Source organism: Watersipora subatra, chromosome 7 (genome assembly GCF_963576615.1).
Source record: "Watersipora subatra chromosome 7, tzWatSuba1.1, whole genome shotgun sequence".
Classification (NCBI taxonomy): domain Eukaryota; kingdom Metazoa; phylum Bryozoa; class Gymnolaemata; order Cheilostomatida; family Watersiporidae; genus Watersipora; species Watersipora subatra.
In genome coordinates this window covers 3,139,196-3,158,770 of record NC_088714.1, presented here as the reverse complement: position 1 = coordinate 3,158,770, position 19,575 = coordinate 3,139,196, and the positions used below count along the sequence as shown (strand labels likewise).

General features: G+C 38.5%; 2 protein-coding genes across 2 annotated transcripts in view; one reads left to right on the top strand and one right to left on the bottom strand.

Annotated features, from left to right (window-relative positions):
- The window catches only part of LOC137399815 (F-box only protein 38-like), a 53,525-nt gene extending 45,339 nt beyond the window's left edge, over window positions 1-8,186 (bottom strand). The window contains exons 1-3 of the mRNA XM_068086047.1: window positions 8,074-8,186; window positions 7,514-7,663; window positions 6,809-6,971 (exon numbers count right to left, since the gene is read on the bottom strand). Coding sequence (XP_067942148.1) covers window positions 6,809-6,971; window positions 7,514-7,594 — 244 coding nt within the window. The 5' untranslated portion in view covers window positions 7,595-7,663; window positions 8,074-8,186. The remainder of the gene's footprint in view (window positions 1-6,808; window positions 6,972-7,513; window positions 7,664-8,073) is intronic.
- A 284-nt stretch (window positions 8,187-8,470) lies between these two features.
- On the top strand, window positions 8,471-18,887 carry LOC137399312 (proteasome subunit beta type-4-like). Its single transcript, XM_068085369.1, has 8 exons — window positions 8,471-8,638; window positions 14,289-14,495; window positions 15,281-15,427; window positions 15,786-15,867; window positions 16,130-16,246; window positions 18,186-18,274; window positions 18,381-18,410; window positions 18,721-18,887. Exons 1-7 carry the CDS (start codon window positions 8,520-8,522, stop codon window positions 18,385-18,387), a joined length of 768 nt encoding a protein of 255 aa, XP_067941470.1. The 5' UTR covers window positions 8,471-8,519; the 3' UTR covers window positions 18,388-18,410; window positions 18,721-18,887.
- The last annotated feature ends 688 nt before the right edge of the window (window positions 18,888-19,575 follow it).

The following is a 19,575-nucleotide window of genomic DNA, read 5'->3' as shown; positions in this document are numbered from 1 at the left end:
TATCAATGAGATCACACACAATTTTTTGTCATCATATGGTAAAAACTGTGTTGCACACGTTTTGACTGATGCGTTTCAGTTCCACGTTACATCCATAAAGATAGGCGACTCGAGATCGAGAAAGTATGAAATAACGCTAAACAAGGACTTCGTGAACTCATTGACATATTGTGCATGCTGACTTGAGATATCGGCTGCTTACACACGCTGACACCTTGATTAGTAATGCCATTTTTCGCAGTGGTCTTTTTATTTTTGCTCTCTCTTTTTACAGCAGCTAAATAGTGATGTGGACAAAAAACATCCTATAATATGTAGATGTACGAACAGTACATCTAAACTGACTTAAACTTTTAATTGGCATCTGCATGTTCTCGGCACCCATCCTAGGATATCCCTATCCAAGCCGGTCATATATCCTGGACACAGATTCAAGCGGATGTGAGACAGTGCTGTCTCAGATGTACAGGGCAGAACTGAGACTGCTATTAAACCACAACTACACAACACTCTTCGACACGCGCAATTATTTACCGGGGATGGGACTTTTTAGTGCAGACGTTTTGGTGCAATACTTTTTGGGATGACGATTTCTGGCGCAGAAAATTTTGGCACAGACAGTCGGACATAGGTTACGAGTTCAAATTTATGGATCTTTCGTTGTGAGTTATTACGGCTCAACAAGTTTTAAGCAAAACGAAAAAGAAAAATTGTACATAACGATTACATTTACGTATTTGACACAGGTATTTGTTCACGAGATCTTTTAATCGAATTTGGCAATGTGAACGTAAGCATTCATGGAATTAACAAAGTAGTGATTAAAGGTGAAAAAAGTGATAAGCGCCAGAATGAATATGAATCATCATTTGTACCATATGAAGCGGCTCACATTAAATTTGCATAAAACGCCGAGTAACTGAACGAGTAAAATATGCCAAACTGAAATAAAATTTTAGTTTGGCATATATATTTATATATGGCATATATATAGTTTGGCATCATATTAGAAAAATAAACTTTCAGTTTATTTTAGTAATGAATATACATGTATATCCTGTGTGAAGTTTCACGAATGAAATGTTTTTTGAATTGTCTTGTTACTATCGATGATTTATTCATTGTATACATGCATAAATATTTCCTTCATTGTAAAAATAACGCCGCTAAATATTTTGGCGCAAAAAAGTTTTGTGCCAGAATGTTTGCGACAAGGAGTTTGCGCCAGAAAGTCCTAGACCGTTATTTACCGACGAAGCAGAGATGGACCAGGCAAATGGTGAGCTTAACAACTCTCTGTGGAAGACATGTTGAGCGAACTGGGACCGTGATCAACTTTTGAGGATAAGTTGCGGTACCTCCTAGACTCAGACGAGGAAGCTGGGGCTGTGTATACAAGTTCAGCAGTCAGGGAATGTGTCGGAGACAGAGAGACTGATCACTACCAATTTAAAAAACACTGAAGAAGGATGTTGCAGCCGGGCTGGTTCGAGAATGTCGACACCATTGCTTTGCAAAAACCAAGCAATGTCCTCACAGAGTCACAAAAGGCTGACAGCCTGGCATCCAGTTCCACTTACACCAGGCCTGCCCGAGGTATGTCCTACAAAGAACGCTGGATTGCAGATGAGCTGACAAATCAATGAGCTGAGAGGAGATGAGCTGGCAGGACAACTGTTATGTCATGTATTAACCAATTAGATTTATGATAACACTGGATTAGCCAATAGTTCAATAGTGCAACAACAACGAGAGTTCACGAGACTACGGTTCAAGCATGGAATAGGACGATAGCGTTAGACAATCAGTTTACAGCTAAAACTTATTACTATTATTAGGGCTGGCCAGCCACTTAGATTATTTACATTAACGTCAACACTCGAATCACTCAACACTACCAAAGTAAACAACTATCTTGTAACATGGTGGCAGCTAAAGCACTCAACTAATGACTGAGTGACCGGACCCAACGCTGAAGTGTTGTGAAAATTGTTTATGAACTGCTAAGTGTTAGTGTTGATTGAACTACTTTCGTGTGATTTGTGTTGATATCTTGTTGTCTTGAGTATTCGTGACATGGATGCATTAGGACTGTCCCCTCCTGCTGAGTTATGCCTAGACACTGGTAATGTTGCTGAGAACTGGAGACGTTGGAGGAGGAATTTTGAGAACTACCTGACTGCTGTGAATTTGATTGCTGCTCCTAGAGGGGAGGATGGTAATTATCCAAATGCAAACGGTCCCATCTGGTTAAGACAAATTGCCATTTTGCGCCACTGTATTGGTGAAGAAGCTGTTGAGATACTCGACCAATTTGAGTTTGATAGTACAGTAGACCCTCCTGAACTAGAAACAAGACTTCCTGATGTACTAGAAAAATTTGAAACTTACTTTAACCCTCGCCGTAATAGGCTATACGAGTGGTATGTGTTTTGGTCACTAACACAGTCTGAAGGTGAAACTATAGATATGTTTGTAAAGCGGTTACGGACTCAAGCTTCCAAGTGTGAGTTTGGTGAAACTAGAGAAATGATGATGCTCTGCATGTGTGCATTTGATATTACTAACACCAAACTTAAAGAGAAGCTTCTCATGGATCATCAGATTACACTAAATCGCGCAATAGACATTATAAGAGCATCAGAGGTCACCAAATCACAACTAGAGAACATTGTCGGGAGCAAATCAGTGAGCACTGTGAGCAGCAGTGACACATCTAAGCATCCTCCTACACCAGCTCCATGCAAGTTCACCTGTAAGTTTTGTGGCTATGATCATGTCAAGGGCAAGTGTCTAGCATTTGGCCAGACATGACGGAAGTGCAACAAGTAGAACCACTTTTAGAAAGTTTGTTCAAGTAAGGATGTGAGCAGTGTTGTCTCCTCTACAGGAAGAATGGATGTTAAGGACTACTTCATAGGTCTCATAGAGGGGGATGAGGGCACGGAAAGGACTTGGACGAAGAAATACTTGTTAACACATGGACAAAGACAAAAGCAGATAACGTTCAAGATAGACACTGGGGCAGAAGTCAATGTTCTTCCTTTAACTGTAGCTGAAGATCTGAAAGCAAATATCCAGCCCAGCAGGTCTGACCTCTTACACTCAGCTTCGGATTGGTAATGTGGGCAAAGCCAAAGTAACACTATCAAGTGATCAGACCACTAGGCATGAAGTGTGGTTTGAACTTGTAGATGCAAATCTTCCACCTATTCTTGGCCTGTCATCCTGCATAAACTTGGGATTAGTTAAGCACCTTGACAATGTTAATGCTGATGACATAGTGTAAGAGTTTCAAGACTGTTTTGAGGGTATGGGCTGTCTAAGTCGCAAACACACCATCAGAGTTGATCCACATGTTGTTCCTGTTATTGGCAGACCTAGACGTATACCTCTATCTATGATGGACAAGGTGAAAAATGAGCTTCAGAAAATGGCATCATTGCTGACATTGATCAGCCCACAGAATGGGTCAGCAGTATGGTGGTGGTGGAAAAAAAAGATGGCAATGTTTGGATATGTCTAGATCCGCGAGAGCTCAACAAGGCCATGCTGAGGGAGCATCACCATATACCAACTCTTGATGACATAGCACACAAGTTTGCCGGGATGAAGATTTTCTCTATATTAGATATGAAACATGGATATTGGCATGTACCACTAGATGAGGGTAGTCAGCTACTCACGACATTCAACACTCCCTTTGGCAGATTTGCTTTCAAGAGATTACCATTTGGCATTAACTCCTCGGCGGAGGTGTTTGAGAAGAGGGTTGAAGAGGTGTTTGGACATCTCCATGTGGCCATGTATTTTGACGACCTTATCCTCTTTGGCAAAGACCAAGCAGATCATGACAAAAACTTGAGAGAACTGCTAAATTGTGCTCAGAAACACAATGTGAAGTTCAATCCAGAGAAGATACAACTCAACAAATCTGAGGTAACCTATTTAGGTCACATTGTTTCAGCAGAGGGACTGAAACCAGACCCTACAAAGGTTAAGGCCATAAACGAAATGCCCAATCCTACTGACAGACTTGGTATCCAAAGAGTGCTCAGCACACTTAATTTTTTGAGAGGATTTATTCCAGACATATCCACAATTACAGAACCCCTTAGAGTTCTCCTGAAGTCTGATGCTGAATGGAAATGGGGCTATGAACAAGAAGGAGCTATGTCAAAGATCAAAGAACGTCTCACTTCTTCGCCAGTACTGCACTATTTTGATGTCACCAAGCCAACAACTTTGCAGGTGGACTCATCACAATCTGGACTTGGTGCTGTGCTACTGCAAGACAACCATCCAGTAGCTTATGCTTCCAGAGCTTTGACCGAAACTGAACAGAACTGGCCTCAAATTGACAAAGAATTACTTGCCGTTGTCTTTAGATGTGAGAAATTTCATGGTTATATCTATGGGAGGCAAATAGACATACAGACTGACAACAACCCTTTGGGTCACCATTGTTAAAAAGGCTCTGCACCGAGCCAAGCCTCGTCTTCAGAGACTATTGCTAAGACTGCTCAGGTATGACATACGACGAGTTTCCTATGTTCCTGGCAAGTTTTTGTATTTGGCAGATACACTCTCTAGAGCATAACTAGCTAATGAATCAGGTGATATGGAGGAAGAAGTGGTAATGATACATACTGTCCAAATAGAAGAATAAGCTTAAGGCATCTTATCCGCTGCATACCAGTCGGACCTTGTAATGAGAGCTTAGACAAACTATAATGAAAGGTTGGCCTAGTAGAAGACAAGTTCCTCGCTCCATTCTTCCTTTCTGGTCAGTTAGAGATGAGCTGCATATTCAACATGGCTTATTTATCGTTGTGAGCAACTAGTCGTACCTAGTACTCTTAGAAAAGACTACCTCAGCAGAGTTCACCAAGGTCATCTAGGCATGCAAAAATGTACAGATCGAGCTCGTCAGAGCATATACTGGCCTGGTATATCTTCAGGCATTAAAGAGATGGTATCTCGTTGTCCAACATGTCAAAGGTTTGCTAATCACTAACAAAAAGAGCCACTTATACCTCATGAGGTTCCCAGTCTTCCTTGGAACAAAGTGGGAATGAACATTTTAGAGTTTCAAGGAAAGAGCTATCTTCTTGTTGTTGATTTCTTCTCTCACTTTCCAGAGCTACGAGTTTTGAAACAGAAAAGGAGTGAAGATGTAGTCTCTGCTTTGAAGTCCATATTTGATGTCCATGGAATTCCTGTAGCGATCATGGCCGATAACATGCCATTTGGTAGTGCTTGCTTGGCTAGTTTTGCAAAAGAGTGGGAGTTCAATGTCATAACATCTAGCCCAAACTACCCGCGTTGAAATGGTATGGCAGAACGCTACGTTCAAACTGTGAAACAATTCATGAGAAAGGCTAATGATTCAGGTAGTGATGTGTATGCAGCACTGTTAGCTTACCGACAGACACCCCTCTCAGGATTAATGTTCAGCCTTACCACAGAGACGATGATGCCCTCAGTACCAGAGGCAAAAGAGGATCTGCTACTTCGTCAAACATCTCAAAAGACTATCCATGATCGAAGTGCTCATGCACTCAAACCTCTTCATAAAAGAGATCAGGTACTTGTTCGTACTGGTCATGAAGACAGGTGGCGTCAGGCTCAGGTTAAATCTCATCATCAGAATCCCAGGTCATACATCGTTGAGACTGATTCTTCTACTCTGAGGCGTAACCGAGTTCACCTAAAGCCTGATCTTAGTGCTAACATGTCTGCTTCAGCTAACGGAGAGAACACTGAACAGAGATCATCGGAAACAGATAGGCAACAGCTCTTGATACCTCAGCAGGTTCACCGGGTGCTCCAACCTTGACACCCAGAAAATGTCGGAGAGCAAATCTGAGGACTCTGCCACGAAGGTTTGCAGAGTTCGACATGGAGTAGCTCTAACCAGCTACTCACTAACATTGTACATAGTCTTTTATATTAGTTTGTTATTATCTTACTCACTCATTCGTCATATTTTATAGTTCGTCTTTTCGAGAAAAAAGGGAGGATGTTATGTCATGTATTAACCAATTAGATTTATAATAGCACTGAATTAGCCAATAGTTCAATAGTGCAACACCAACAAGAGTTCACGAGACTACGGTTCAAGCATGGTATAGGACGATAGCGTTAGACAATCAGTTTACAGCTAAAACTTATTACTATTGTTAAGGCTGGCCAGCCACTTAGATTATTTACATTAACGTCAACACTCGAATCACTCAACACTACTAAGGTAGACAACTATCTTGTAACAACAACGACCCGACCTGACCAACTGAAAGGACAACGGCCTGACCCAGCTGAACCAAAAGAAAGAAGCAAACCGGAAGAGAAAGAACCAGTCGGTCCCCGAGTCAAAGGCACATATATGAAGACCTGCAAGAGCGTAGCTGATTCAATTGATATGGAGTTCTGACACGATTGTTATCTTGGCTATGAATACTTTTACTGGGACATTGCATTGTACAAATATATTTACTATTTACGAACTCAAAGTGGCTGGTGTTTACTAGTGCAGAGAAAAAAATGGTCACTGCGTATCCTTCCCGATATGACACGTAATAGCTTGAGAATGTGCCAAAGTACATATGTCATGCGATAGCTTGAGAACTAACTCCGCCTTGCCGAAGCAACTTATTGTGACAATTTATATTTGTGTACAAGCCCATAAAAAAGACCAAGTGAGTGATGACAGCTATATGCATTGAAAAGAAAGTAAAATGGTGACCTGATTTTTATAAATAGCTTCATTCACCCAAACCTCCTGTCCAACTCGACAGCCTCTACATACCAGGATCTGCGAAGGAAATGGTTGTGCAGTATCTGAGAAAATGAGTGACAGCCTTCTGCCACTTCTTAGACATGTAGTTCATCTTACAGAGGTCAGCAAGAGAGAGGTACGATAATATCTTACAAACGACCTCCTCAGGTAGCGTGTCAATATAGCATTTTTTCTGCAATCACAAGAGATTGACTTAAAACATAGAACAGTTTTATGAACAGATATTATGGTGACTTCTAAAATCTCAATAAGATCTCATCATACTACAGCCTTGGGTCAATTGTGTGTTTATAAGGTCATAGCTTATGCTCCATGCGCCATTGATTGATCGATTGAACAAACTGCATAGGTATGTACATCTTCAGTCACCCTAAACTATTAGACAACTACAGTTTTAGTACGATGAATTAAGCTCATAACTTCTGAAGTAGATAAATTATGCTTAGGAATCACCATCAATTTCAGTACATCATCAACATACCTGCCAACTCTCACGCATTGGGCGTGAGACTCACGCAATCACCCCAAAGAAAAAATGAAAATGCGTGAGAAATGCGTGAGATTTTTGCCCCAATTTCCACAATTTTATATATACTATCATTGATACATCAATTGCCCCAAAACCAAATCTCACGCATTGCCCCACTCTTGGGTTGGCAGGTCTGATCATCAATGTTGATCCATTGATAAAAATATTACAGTTCAATATCTTACCAGCTTCATGATTGTGTGAGACCCACTTAGCTTCTGGCTTTTCAACTGCGTGCGCTGGGATCTGGTTTTCATCATGATCATCTGGTTTTGGTCATGAATATTGGTTGATCCAAAGACTTGAGGTTATGGTCAGGAGTGGGGACTGGTAGCCTACATGACAAGAACTGTGTATATCACTTTTAACGCCACAATATTTTATGGCACTGCAACAATTTAAAATAATGTTACAAAAATACTCCAGCACTATCACTGCAGGAAAATATAATCATTAACCAATGTCGTATAATAGATGCAACTGCAAGCATGTCATACGGATAAACTCAGATCACATCAACTACAACCTAGCTCGATTATTCAAACGAACAACACAAATAACAAGCAGCCTTTTAGAATTATTAGAGCTTAACTTTAAAAAATACCCGTTTTAATATTCGTGTAATGACAAATAAAATTAATTTTGTTTGACATCGTTTAGTTGGAAAATTGAATAGACTTATTAATAGAATTAATAAAAATAAATGGAAACACCTCAATTATTTAAATTCCGCTGTGCTACTTACCTAATTCACCTGCTTGAAGCAAACGTTGAACGGTTAGTGAAAATTTATAAACTATCTGTGAAATAATGCCAGTGGCCGTTTATATTCTCGAATGCCCACAAGCGTAATTAAACTTACAATATTTGATATTTTAATATAAAAAATATAATTTACACAAATTAATCGCAGTTAAGCAGCGAAAGTCTTTTCTCTGCGGTACTAGTTATTCATTATAGAATGATTTGGTCGGGCCATTTGTAAAGCAGCGATTCCATAATATGTGAAACGGACCGAGTTTTAAAATACATGCAGCGGTTGTTACTTTTTGACGACTGTTGACTCGCCAACATTACCCTTGCTCCCATTCAGTTTAATTCGTAGCTACATGCTGTGACTTATGCCATCGATATTGAACCAAGGCTGGAAGAAAATATCGAATGACTTGATACGTTACTTCGTAATAAAAAATGGCTGAAATTAGACAACAACCTTCAACTTTTTGGCAAAATGGACCAGCACCTGGCCAATTTTATAACTTCCCTCGTCAGACGAGTTTGCACAAAACGAGTGAAACTCAAAGGACAGTGTGAGTAATATAGATCGTGAATTACTATGCAGTATGGATTCGTTTTACCAGCTGATATTTTACAATGACTTGCCATATTTCAATGTTCGCTAGTCATTCAGAACGCTGGATCCTCGTTATTGCGGTGCATTTATAATATCAGTTTGCTAATTTTATAATAATCTGTCTTAAAAACTTTTATTTATTTATGAGCTACCTCAATTATTACCTCAGTCGATTCTGATTCTGATTAAAAAGAGTCTCGAGACCTCAAAAGGAGGAAGTGGAGACCGTTTGCATAGATTGTATAAGAATAAAAATTTATCTATTTGAACAAGTGAATTTAAAACATCAATTAATAAAACTTTCCTGTTCTAATGATCTCCCAATCTAATATCCCGAGAAGTTCGTGGAATGAAGCTGTTAAAATATGTGTTTGTGTTGCAGGCGATTGCCTTTGGAGCGTTAGACCGAGATGATCTGGTGTCATACTGGTGTGGTTGGGACATTAAAAATTTAAAACTTTCAATTAGCGCTGAGTGTGTGCTATTAGATAAAATGTTTATTAAAAGGTTGAGTCTTGCTCGTTTTCTTCTGATCTCTAAAACTTCCAACTGGATATTCTCTCGAGCTTCCGTTACGCTAGCAACTCCTTTCAAATTACATATAAATCTCACGGCTCTTCTTTGTATAAATTCAATTTGAGATATGTGTTTGACTAAAAAAGGGTCCCAGACCTCACAAGCGTACTCCAAGGCGGGTCTACATAAAGTCAAATATGCGATTTTCTTTACTTTATTAGGAGCATTAAAAAGAACCCGTTTTATCATTCCCAAGGTTTGTAATGCTTTGGTACAAATCGATGTTATATGGTGGTCCCAGCTCAATGTATTTGTAATAATCACGCCCAAATATTTAAAGCTATCCACAACTTCCAGATTGGTATTATAAAGGTTGTACTCAGCTGGGACGCCAGAGTCTGACGTGAAATTAAAATTTACAATTTGACACTTTGTTACATTAAAAATCATTTTGGACTCAGAGGCCTCAGTCGATGTAGAACTTCTAAGCACTTGATAGTGTTGTGTGTGGGATTTGGGATAAATTTATGTTATTCATCATTAAACCGAATCCACACACAACATCAGTATTATATTGGCTTTGTCAAGTTATTCCATGCTTGTGTGAAATAATTTTATTACTACTGATTTAAGTACTAGTGAATGCGTTAAGCTACCTGCGTGTTTGTGATATGCTTTCTTGTTAAGGTTTAGTTTGGAGGAATATTAGATTGTTAGTAGTTTAGTAGCTGTTAGCACTTAAATGTTCTATTCTATCAATGGTTCTATTCTATCAAATTATATTACATTGAACTACAATAATAACCAAAAAGAAAGTTTACAAGTATTACAAACAGAAAGTATACAACAGTGTTGACTAACAAATGAGACTTAAGATGAACTAACATGCATCTTATCAACTGCGTATTTATCTGTGGCCGTAGTACGGACTCCGTACAGTCTTCAGCACCAGCAAAAGCTGGGACTTGGGAACCATTGTCTCAGTATTGATTTAATCTTTTCCGGTTGACAACAAAGTTGGAGCTATTGGAAGCAATACTTACCGGTATATCACTTATAATATATCGTTTATATACGATATTTACCAGTAAAAGATACATCTTTATTCTACAAGTTTAAAAATTAAAATACGCAACTAACAATATTCTAAAATAATAATGTTAATGACAAAAAGTTAAAATAGCCAATAAAAGTTCATCCTTACTCGAACGGTCATCCATGTTCTTTGCTCGGTCTCGTACGGCTGCAAGTTTCGACACTCCAACTAGAATTATGACAGTCTATAGGTAGGGAGGCTCAGCAGTTAAACTAGGAGACCTGACAGGGAAGGAAAAGAGGCCTCAGCAAACAGAGAGAAAAAGGCTCCACAGGTAGGGGGAAAGAGCCTCACCAGGCGCTCGATAAAGAGAGAGCAGGTGCCACAGACAAAGAAAAGAACCTCAGCAAACAGAGGGGAGAGAAGCTCTGCAGGCGCAAGAGAAAGAGGTGGAGTCATGGAAGCTGTTCTGTTTTATAGATCTGTTTCTGTTAGCCTGTGAGAAGGTGTTTATGCACTCGGGTTCTGTTCTTTGTGTTGTAGAGGGTTGGCATTTGAGAGGACTTGTCTTGAGTACATCATGGGTGTGTACTGATTATAAAATGATGAGTAACTCCAGTTGTTTTGTTCGTGTTTGGAATAGATCTAATTGACTTTGGTGGTTGGCAGGGCGATTGACTCATCTTCTGTGGAAATTCCTTCCACTTGAGAGTTTCTAGCTTGCTTGTTGTTGCTTTATATTTTTAAATTATTGGATGTCTTGAATGTCCTTCTGTTTCTGTATATTGCATGTATAGCTTGTTTTAATGATATTTCCCTACAACAATAGTATAAATCGCAGTGAAAGCCTATCGTTTTTTTAGACTTTGAGTTAGGGTGTACTTGTGTGACAGCATATTACTGTTTATATGTTTTGCATGGGTGACATCTCTCTGATGTCCTCTCTCATATCACGGATGGTTTGAACTAGGTAACTTTGGTGGTATACTTTTTTGTGTGCGCTTAGGGAGACTGGTTCTCCTTCAGCGAATGCTCCAATTCTCATCATTGTGTGCTCCCGGTAAAGAAAGCAAAAAAGAAAAGATTTGTAAAAAAGCACATTGTCAATCTGAATTTGACTAATACTTCTAGAATCAAAATACAATATGATGAGCTAAAAATCATCTTATGATGCTCAAATATTTTCGGTTTGGTAGGGCTGTTTTGTGTAGTTTTCGATTTCCTTTTCAATTGTCTTGACCTTGTTTGCATTGCTTATGGTCCTCCGCACATGCGGGACATAATTCAGGATTTGTCAAATGGAGATAGCCACAATCCTCGCATTACTTAGGTTAGCCATGTTGCTTTTGCTAATAATACTTTGTGTTGGTTTCCACATTGTTCTCGGTTTTAGTGAGCATCGATTACTGTTGGTTATTCTGTTATTTTTATTTGAGCCAGCTCACCTTTGAATGCAACACCTAACATATCATACTGTGAAAACTGATGAGATATGTTAGGTGTTGCATACTCCAAAAAAAGGTGAGAAAAAATTACTCAGGGTGTTTCATCTTATATTGAAAACTGATAAAAGATGAAACACCCGGAGTAATTTTTTTCTCACCTTTTTTTGGAGTATTCCAACTATTAAATGATCTATATTTTATCAGTTGTAGTTCTTTCAAAATTACAAGCTTTTGTCAATTTTCTCAGAGCTTTTTGCTAGTTCTCAACTTTCGCCTTAGTTAATTGAAATGAAATCTTTTAAACGAGGCACTCCTACTAGACTGACCATACCCGGTGAATTAATGTAATACAGGCTGATTCTTATTAATTTCATTAAATGTGAATGTTGAATAAACCTCTTGCAAGACTGTCAGTGAAGTGGCAACTTTACCTCTAATAATCTTTACTTTAATGCTGTCGCTGAAGCGCAATTTACTATAGTGGAAATTATAGTATAAATACTGAAAACACAGCAGACGACATAAAATTCATTTTTCTGACGTGTTTCTAAAAGGTCTGACATAATTGCTCATAGAGATACATGAAGTGTGTTCATCATACGCTGACAAGCAATCATACATGGACAAATTATAAGTAGCGCAAACACTAATGCAAGACCCAGCAAGGCCATCTCAACATTAATATTCTTCAAGGTTTCAAGGTACTATGTTGCTTTGCTTAATGGAATTTGATTAAAATTTTCAAGTTTTTATGTATTGATAACAAAATTAACTCAATGGTTTTATGTGGTTGTTTACTGTATTTCCACACATTGTTTTTGCCTGATAGTCTATGTAAAAAAATTTGAAGTTTTGGCTCAGAAGTAAAACACTGTCTCTACAGATTGCCTACAAAGTTGTTTTTACAGTTATCGTACAGGTAAGATGTTTTTAATTTTAAATATTTGATGCATTCAGTTTAATGTTTAAAATTTGAAGCATTTAAACGTAATAAGGCAAACAATCCACTAAAGTATATAGAAATTAAGTGCTGCGGTCATCTCATATACAATAGATCGTGTTTCCATTATTCCTTGTGCCATTTGTAGATACGTTACAAGGAATAAAGGAAACACGATCTATTGTTCTTCTCGTATATCGTAGAAGCGTGTGTATAAGCAAAATCTTCAACAATATACAGAAGCAAATGGTGTTACAGATTATATATTATTTATACTCTCTACAAACCAACTTGTGCTAAAATATTAAAAAAGTACTGCTTCAAGGAAATTGTAAATGCCTTGGTTTAGAACTTTAGAGCATCTAGTAGGGCCTTCTAGTAGGGCCTTCTAGTAGGGCCATCTAGTAGGGCCTTCTAGTAGGGCCTTCTAGTAGGGCCTTCTAGTAGGGCCTTCTAGTAGGGCCTTCTAGTAGGGCCATCTAGTAGGGCCTTCTAGTAGGGCCTTCTAGTAGGGCCTTCTAGTAGGGCCTTCTAGTAGGGCCATCTAGTAGGGCCTTCTAGTAGGGCCTTCTAGTAGGGCCTTCTAGTAGGGCCATCTAGTAGGGCCTTCTAGTAGGGCCTTCTAGTAGGGCCTTCTAGTAGGGCCTTCTAGTAGGGCCATCTAGTAGGGCCTTCTAGTAGGGCCTTCTAGTAGGGCCTTCTAGTAGGGCCTTCTAGTAGGGCCTTCTAGTAGGGCCTTCTAGTAGGGCCATCTAGTAGGGCCATCTAGTAGGGCCTAGTAAGACTAGTAGCATTCTAGTAGGGCCTTCTAGTAGGGCCTTCTAGTAGGGCCTTCTAGTAGGGCCTTCTAGTAGGGCCTTCTAGTAGGGCCTTCTAGTAGGGCCTTCTAGTAGGGCCTTCTAGTAGGGCCTTCTAGTAGGGCCTTCTAGTAGGGCCATCTAGTAGGGCCATCTAGTAGGGCCATCTAGTAGGGCCTTCTAGTAGGGCCATCTAGTAGGGCCTTCTAGTAGGGCCTTCTAGTAGGGCCTTCTAGTAGGGCCTTCTAGTAGGGCCTTCTAGTAGGGCCTTCTAGTAGGGCCTTCTAGTAGGGCCTTCTAGTAGGGCCTTCTAGTAGGGCCTTCTAGTAGGGCCATCTAGTAGGGCCTTCTAGTAGGGCCTTCTAGTAGGGCCTTCTAGTAGGGCCTTCTAGTAGGGCCTTCTAGTAGGGCCTTCTAGTAGGGCCTTCTAGTGTACTAGTCTTCCTCTTCTTGAGCTTCTCTCTCCCACTAGTTCAAAGTAATACAGTTGAATTTTATCAAGTTCTCGCAAAAATATTGCAATATTGAGGTGCCATTTATGCATATTAAATACTTAAAGATTTTAATTGTCAAAGACATTTCATAATTCCACAAATTCAGCTGAAGGCTTGAAATAATTTTGATTAAATGTTGGAGAGAAACTGAGAGGACAACTTTTATATTGTAACACGACTGTTAATAAGGCAGCGTGTAACTAGCCATATTAGTGTAAGTGAATTGTGACAATCTTTTCATGTAGATGTTGTCTGCGGAATAATTCAGTTCAAAAGATGTTTATATAAACCCTTGGCGTTGCGACTATGTAGGAAGGTCGGTCGGCTCATCTTGAGTTTGCGTGTCTGTAATTGTTATTCTAACTTGTACATTTGTAGAAATCCGACGACTACCGGTACATCAGTCATAGCGTTACAATTCGATGGGGGAGTTATTATTGCTGCTGATACTCTATGTTCCTATGGCTCTATGGCCATGTTAAGGGACTGCGACAGAGTCATGAAGGTCAATGACACGACTGTCCTTGGTGCAGGTGGAGACTATGCTGACTATCAATACCTCAAACACTCCATAGAGGAACGAGTGTAAGTGGCATAAGTTCATTTACCCTCAAGTGTCAGTAGTGGTTTGTCTAGTACTGAATGTCCTGTCCTTATGGTTTATGGTATATGCTCGCCCGGGCAATCCATACATGTCGAAATGAGAGATGGTGGTAACATGTGCAGAAAATAGCCTTTTCAAGGCAATATTATTTCTTTTGTTAAAAAGTGCTACAGTAGAGACTAAAAATGGATCAAGATATTATATTGTCAGGTTATATACCACATTTTCCGGACTATCAGCCGCTACTATTTTTAGACGTTTTGAGCCATGCTGCTTATTTAGAGGCTGCGGCTATTCTGTGGTTTTTTCTTCCAGCGCTAGGATCACACTAACCGGAATCTCTGGTTAGCGCTCCTCTAGCGGTGTAATAAAAAATGAACAGTGCCTAAAGGCACTGTTCCGTATTAATCAGCAAAGTTGCTGCCATGTTAAAAAGCACTATTATGAGTTCTGCGGCCTATACAAAAGGTGCAGCCTATGTATTGTTTTATTATCGGTTTTTTAAAATACAGCAGATGCGGCTTATATAGGGGTGCGGTTAATGGTCTGGAAAATACGGTAGTCTTTTCAAGTGAATGAAATAGCTTCGAATTCATGTCTTGTGATATCTGTAGTTGAATCGCTATCCATAACAAGAAGTTGTCATTTTGGAACACAAGGAAAAGTGTAACATCTTTGTTACTCCACTCATCTATCAACTAGCAGCTTATCCTAAGCTAGGGTTTGCTATCCTTGTCATGCATGAGAAATAGGGCACTTGTTGCAGGCTGGAGGAGGACTGTCTGAATGACGGCTTTCACTACTCACCAAAGTCTCTTCACTCTTGGCTTACTCGAATCATGTACTACAGAAGATCCAAGTTTGATCCCCTCTGGAACGCCGTCATAATAGCTGGCCTTCAAGATGGCAAACCGTAAGCCAAATAACAGCGTCCAAATTACTTTGTATGAGCTTTTATAATTTGCTAGATCTCAAGGCCTGAGCACACTACACGAGCAACAAAGTAAAAAATTAACACATAACTGCATATGCTCATAGAGCAAAGCAATTTGTAGATATCGAGTGTTGCTAGATATTTGTGTTTTTCATCCAGCTCAGAGTCATAATCATATTTACACATATGATAGATCTATTTTAGTAATGAGCTATAATGCGCAAAGATCCTAACAGTTTTGTATTTTCTCACGCAAATATATGAGTACTGAATTTGTTGCAGTAAATTTATATGATATTAAGATATTAATAGATTATATCTTTAATCTCCTTTTAAGGTTTATCGGGCAAGTAGACAAAATTGGTTGCGCGTTTGAAGCTCCTGCAATGGCTACCGGATTTGGTGCTTACCTTGCTTTGGTGAGTTACTCTTTGTTTTCTGTCTCCAGTTAATTTGCTGATTTTGATGTAATGTCTATAAGACAGCTTTTAAGGAAATCGGGCATTCTGTTGTCTCTGTCATTCAATTTGAAATAAAACCCATCAATCTGGTTGTTTGTTGGACTTCATTTCAAATATGACAAGATAACACATACAACAACATGATAACAGTATGTTTGTACACTTGGGAACTCGAATCTAACACCTTGTTAGTGACAATGTCTTCTTTTCTATTCTATAGCCATTGATGAGGGAGGCTGTGGAAAAGAACCCAAACATGACAGAAAAAGAGGCACGCGAGCTCATAGACAAATGCATGAGAGTATTGTTCTACAGGGACTCACGGGCTTTCAACAGGGTAAGGGTTATTTCACTGTCTCAAGTGTTCAACAGGATAAGAGTTGTCCTATTGTTTCAAGTGGACAGTAGTAAGACAACTCCTACTATAAAGTAGGAGTTGTCTTACTATTTCAAGTGTTCAACTAAATAAGAATTGTCTTACTATTTCAAGTAGTGCACAAATTAGGAATTTTCTTACTATTTCAAGTGTTCAACTTAGTAAAGTTGTCTACCGTTTCAAGTGCTCAACTGAGTAAGAGTTGTTTTACTATTTCAAGTTCTCAACTGTGTAAGAATCGACTTACTATTTCAGTTTTAAGTTTGATGAATTGATATATATATATACTAGTACAGGCGTGTCAAACTCGTTTTCACAGAGGGCCACATCAGCGTAATGGCTGTCCTCAAAGGGCCAGATGTAACTTATAATTGTAATGAAATGTAATCGAATAATGTAAAATAACTTAAACTAGTCTTGGATATTAAATAACTCTGACTTTATTACTTAACGTTGCAAACAGAACAGTTGCACAGCAAAACATGCAGAACACTTGTTTTCGAAAAAAATCAGAAAAGTTACACAATACCCATCAACATGGGCATACTTTCAATAAAATCAAAAATTGTGAGCTGCTAAGAACATGAATTTGTTGGCATACACACATTACATCTGCAAACACTAAATAATTGCAACAGCAGCAACACAAAATCAATATGTAAGCAGCAAAAAATCAAAAAATTATTTGCTGAAACAAAGTTAGACTTGCACCAAAGAAATTACAAAATATACAGTGTTTGACTAAAATTAGTAATTTATTACAGACAATACAAAGTTATGAATATTATTTATACATGTACAGTTAGTCATGAACATGAAAATCACGAAACTATAATTTCGAATTTTTCCTCGCGAGTATTATCTTCAAAGCATAGCAAATCTACATTCCAATATAACTCAAATAAACTGTCATAAACATGTTTCAAACAATAACAATATGTTCAGTAACTCTGTTCTTGACTTTTCAGACTTCAGGAGCAGCTCTAAGAATGAATATGATCCTATCGAGATTGAATGATAACTTTTGTCTGACTACGGTTGACAGCCTAAAAAGTGCATTTTTATTCGAGTGTAACGATTCAAATTGACAAAATTAAAAGTTAGTAAAAACTTTGAAACATTAAAAATAATGTTTCAATTTGATGTATGCAGTCTTTCACTGTCTTACCGCTTCTGAATCTGCATATTTACTTCTGGAGTTGAAAAAAATTGATCGCGAACGATAAATTTTAAAGTGACAGCGATGATTTTCGGTTCAATTAGATGTCGCAATGGTCGTAGTAATTTTTGCCAAAGAGATCATTGAAGCATATATGTACGTTTGTTTGATTGGCCAGAAAAAAATTTTCTGACTAATAAAAATTATTCTCATGTAATGTAAAAATAACAACACAAGGAATAGATAAATTTCAGAGGCAAGATAACTCGCGTTGGTGTGTGCTCAGCAACGTTATAAAGACGGGAGAATGAGTCTCATGCGAATGAGTAATTAAACCCTCGCGGGCCACATAAAATGAGGTGGCGGGCCACATGTGGCCCGCGGGCCATGTGTTTGACACCTGTGTACTAGTACCTTGGTAGTCTAGTGTGCCATCAGAGATTGTCAGGTATAATAACTATATGCACAAATATTCTGAAACACCGCAAGGCAGGTGTTAAAGTGTCGAGCTACTACGCTCGGTGTCATAGGTTTGAGTCTTGTATCATGCAATCTTATATCCTGGTCTTTAGCCCTTGCTTCGAACAGGTAAAGGGGCAGATGGGCACGGCTCTTATCATAGTACAAGTTTGAGGATTTTTGTCCGTTATTCTTATCGCTGATGTTTACATTTAATGAATAATTCAAGTCCTTGTTTTGGCTATATATAATAGATGAATAATAATACTATAATTATTACAGTTCAAGCTAGCAGTTGTAACAAAAGATGGAGCAAGGATAGAAGGACCATTTAGCTCAAAGACACACTGGAGTAGCAAGTCTGTACTCGGGTTAGTAATATACATGTATTTCTATTGATGCCTCACGAGTTTCAGTTCCTTAGTGCTTGTTAACATAGCAAACGGTGTACCGCTAATCACGCATTCTTTCTTGTAGGTATTAAATGGACATCTCGTCATCTCAGAGGTAAGCCTAGAATTTAAACTTTGCTCACAGCTGTGGTTTGGCAACCTTTCAAATTTTCATTTCAATCAAAATTCATGTTTTAGAATAATAATAAGCACATGCTGCAAACTCAAATGAATTTTACAGCCTTCATTCAATAATTGAAGTTAAATCCTTCATAGTAACGGATTCATTCAAGTGCTCCTTCGTGACTTCCCTATTGCACTGTGTCCTAGTTGATCTGAAGTCAGTCTACTATTTGAGTTAGTTTGTGAAGAGAGCCCATTCTAGCCCTAGGTCATTGTGATTGTTATCAACCATCATATTGTAGTTATTCTTAGTCAGCTGGGATGATAACCAGGTCTCGGGAAGTGATGCTACTCTCCGTGGATTTCCAGCGATGTTCTCACAAGTGTTTTCAGCAAAGCTTTTATAAAGCAGCCTCTTAAGAATATATCTATTGCTGTTATTCGTGGAATAAAGATATATCTATTGCAATATGTCTAGCAAACGCTATTCTTGTTACTCTTTCATTTGAAATTTAAACAAATTATTACAGTTGTAGAAATTGTCTCTCATAATGGAACAATATTGACTAGCAGACTGGCTGTTAGCTGGTGATTTTTATAAGCATCATAGGCCATGGCTCAGCACCTCATCTGGTTTTTTGACCTTGATATGTAGCATTCTATGTAGACCAAAGACTAACTATAATTATACTCATATATAATAGCTTGGAGATGTTGAATATTTTTTCTGGATGTTAAAGTTCTGTCATGAGGCCTCGGTGCTTAGCGTTATTGTCCCTTACAAAATATCTGCATGTTCTAAATGGTTTCATGAAATGTGAAAATACCTTGTTGTATAATTGAGGTAACTAGCAAGCAGTTGCGGTGTAAAAATGTATTATACTCAGTATCTTAAAATTTAATACACAGTGTCAGGACCAGAATAGAAATTACCCCATCACATACAATGTTATGAGCATGTAGACCAAAATCTGCATTAATTATATGTATACACAGATACAGCTAATATGGGTATATAACCTCAATGGCATGATCGAGAAATTGCTGCTAAAAAGTGGAATAAAAATAAGATTTTCAAGCAAGATTTCTGTAAGTATTCTTTAAGACTGCCGATTCCTCAACAGCTGGGGAATGTTTCACTGGTACATCAGATCTTC

Bases quoted from the DNA above. Each gene is read 5' to 3' on its own strand.
- LOC137399312 (XM_068085369.1), top strand. From the start codon at position 8,520: ATGGCTGAAATTAGACAACAACCTTCAACTTTTTGGCAAAATGGACCA. The intron at 14,496-15,280 runs GTAAGTGGCATA...CACTTGTTGCAG, and splicing joins CACTCCATAGAGGAACGAGT to GCTGGAGGAGGACTGTCTGA. The intron at 15,428-15,785 runs GTAAGCCAAATA...TCTCCTTTTAAG, and splicing joins GGCCTTCAAGATGGCAAACC to GTTTATCGGGCAAGTAGACA.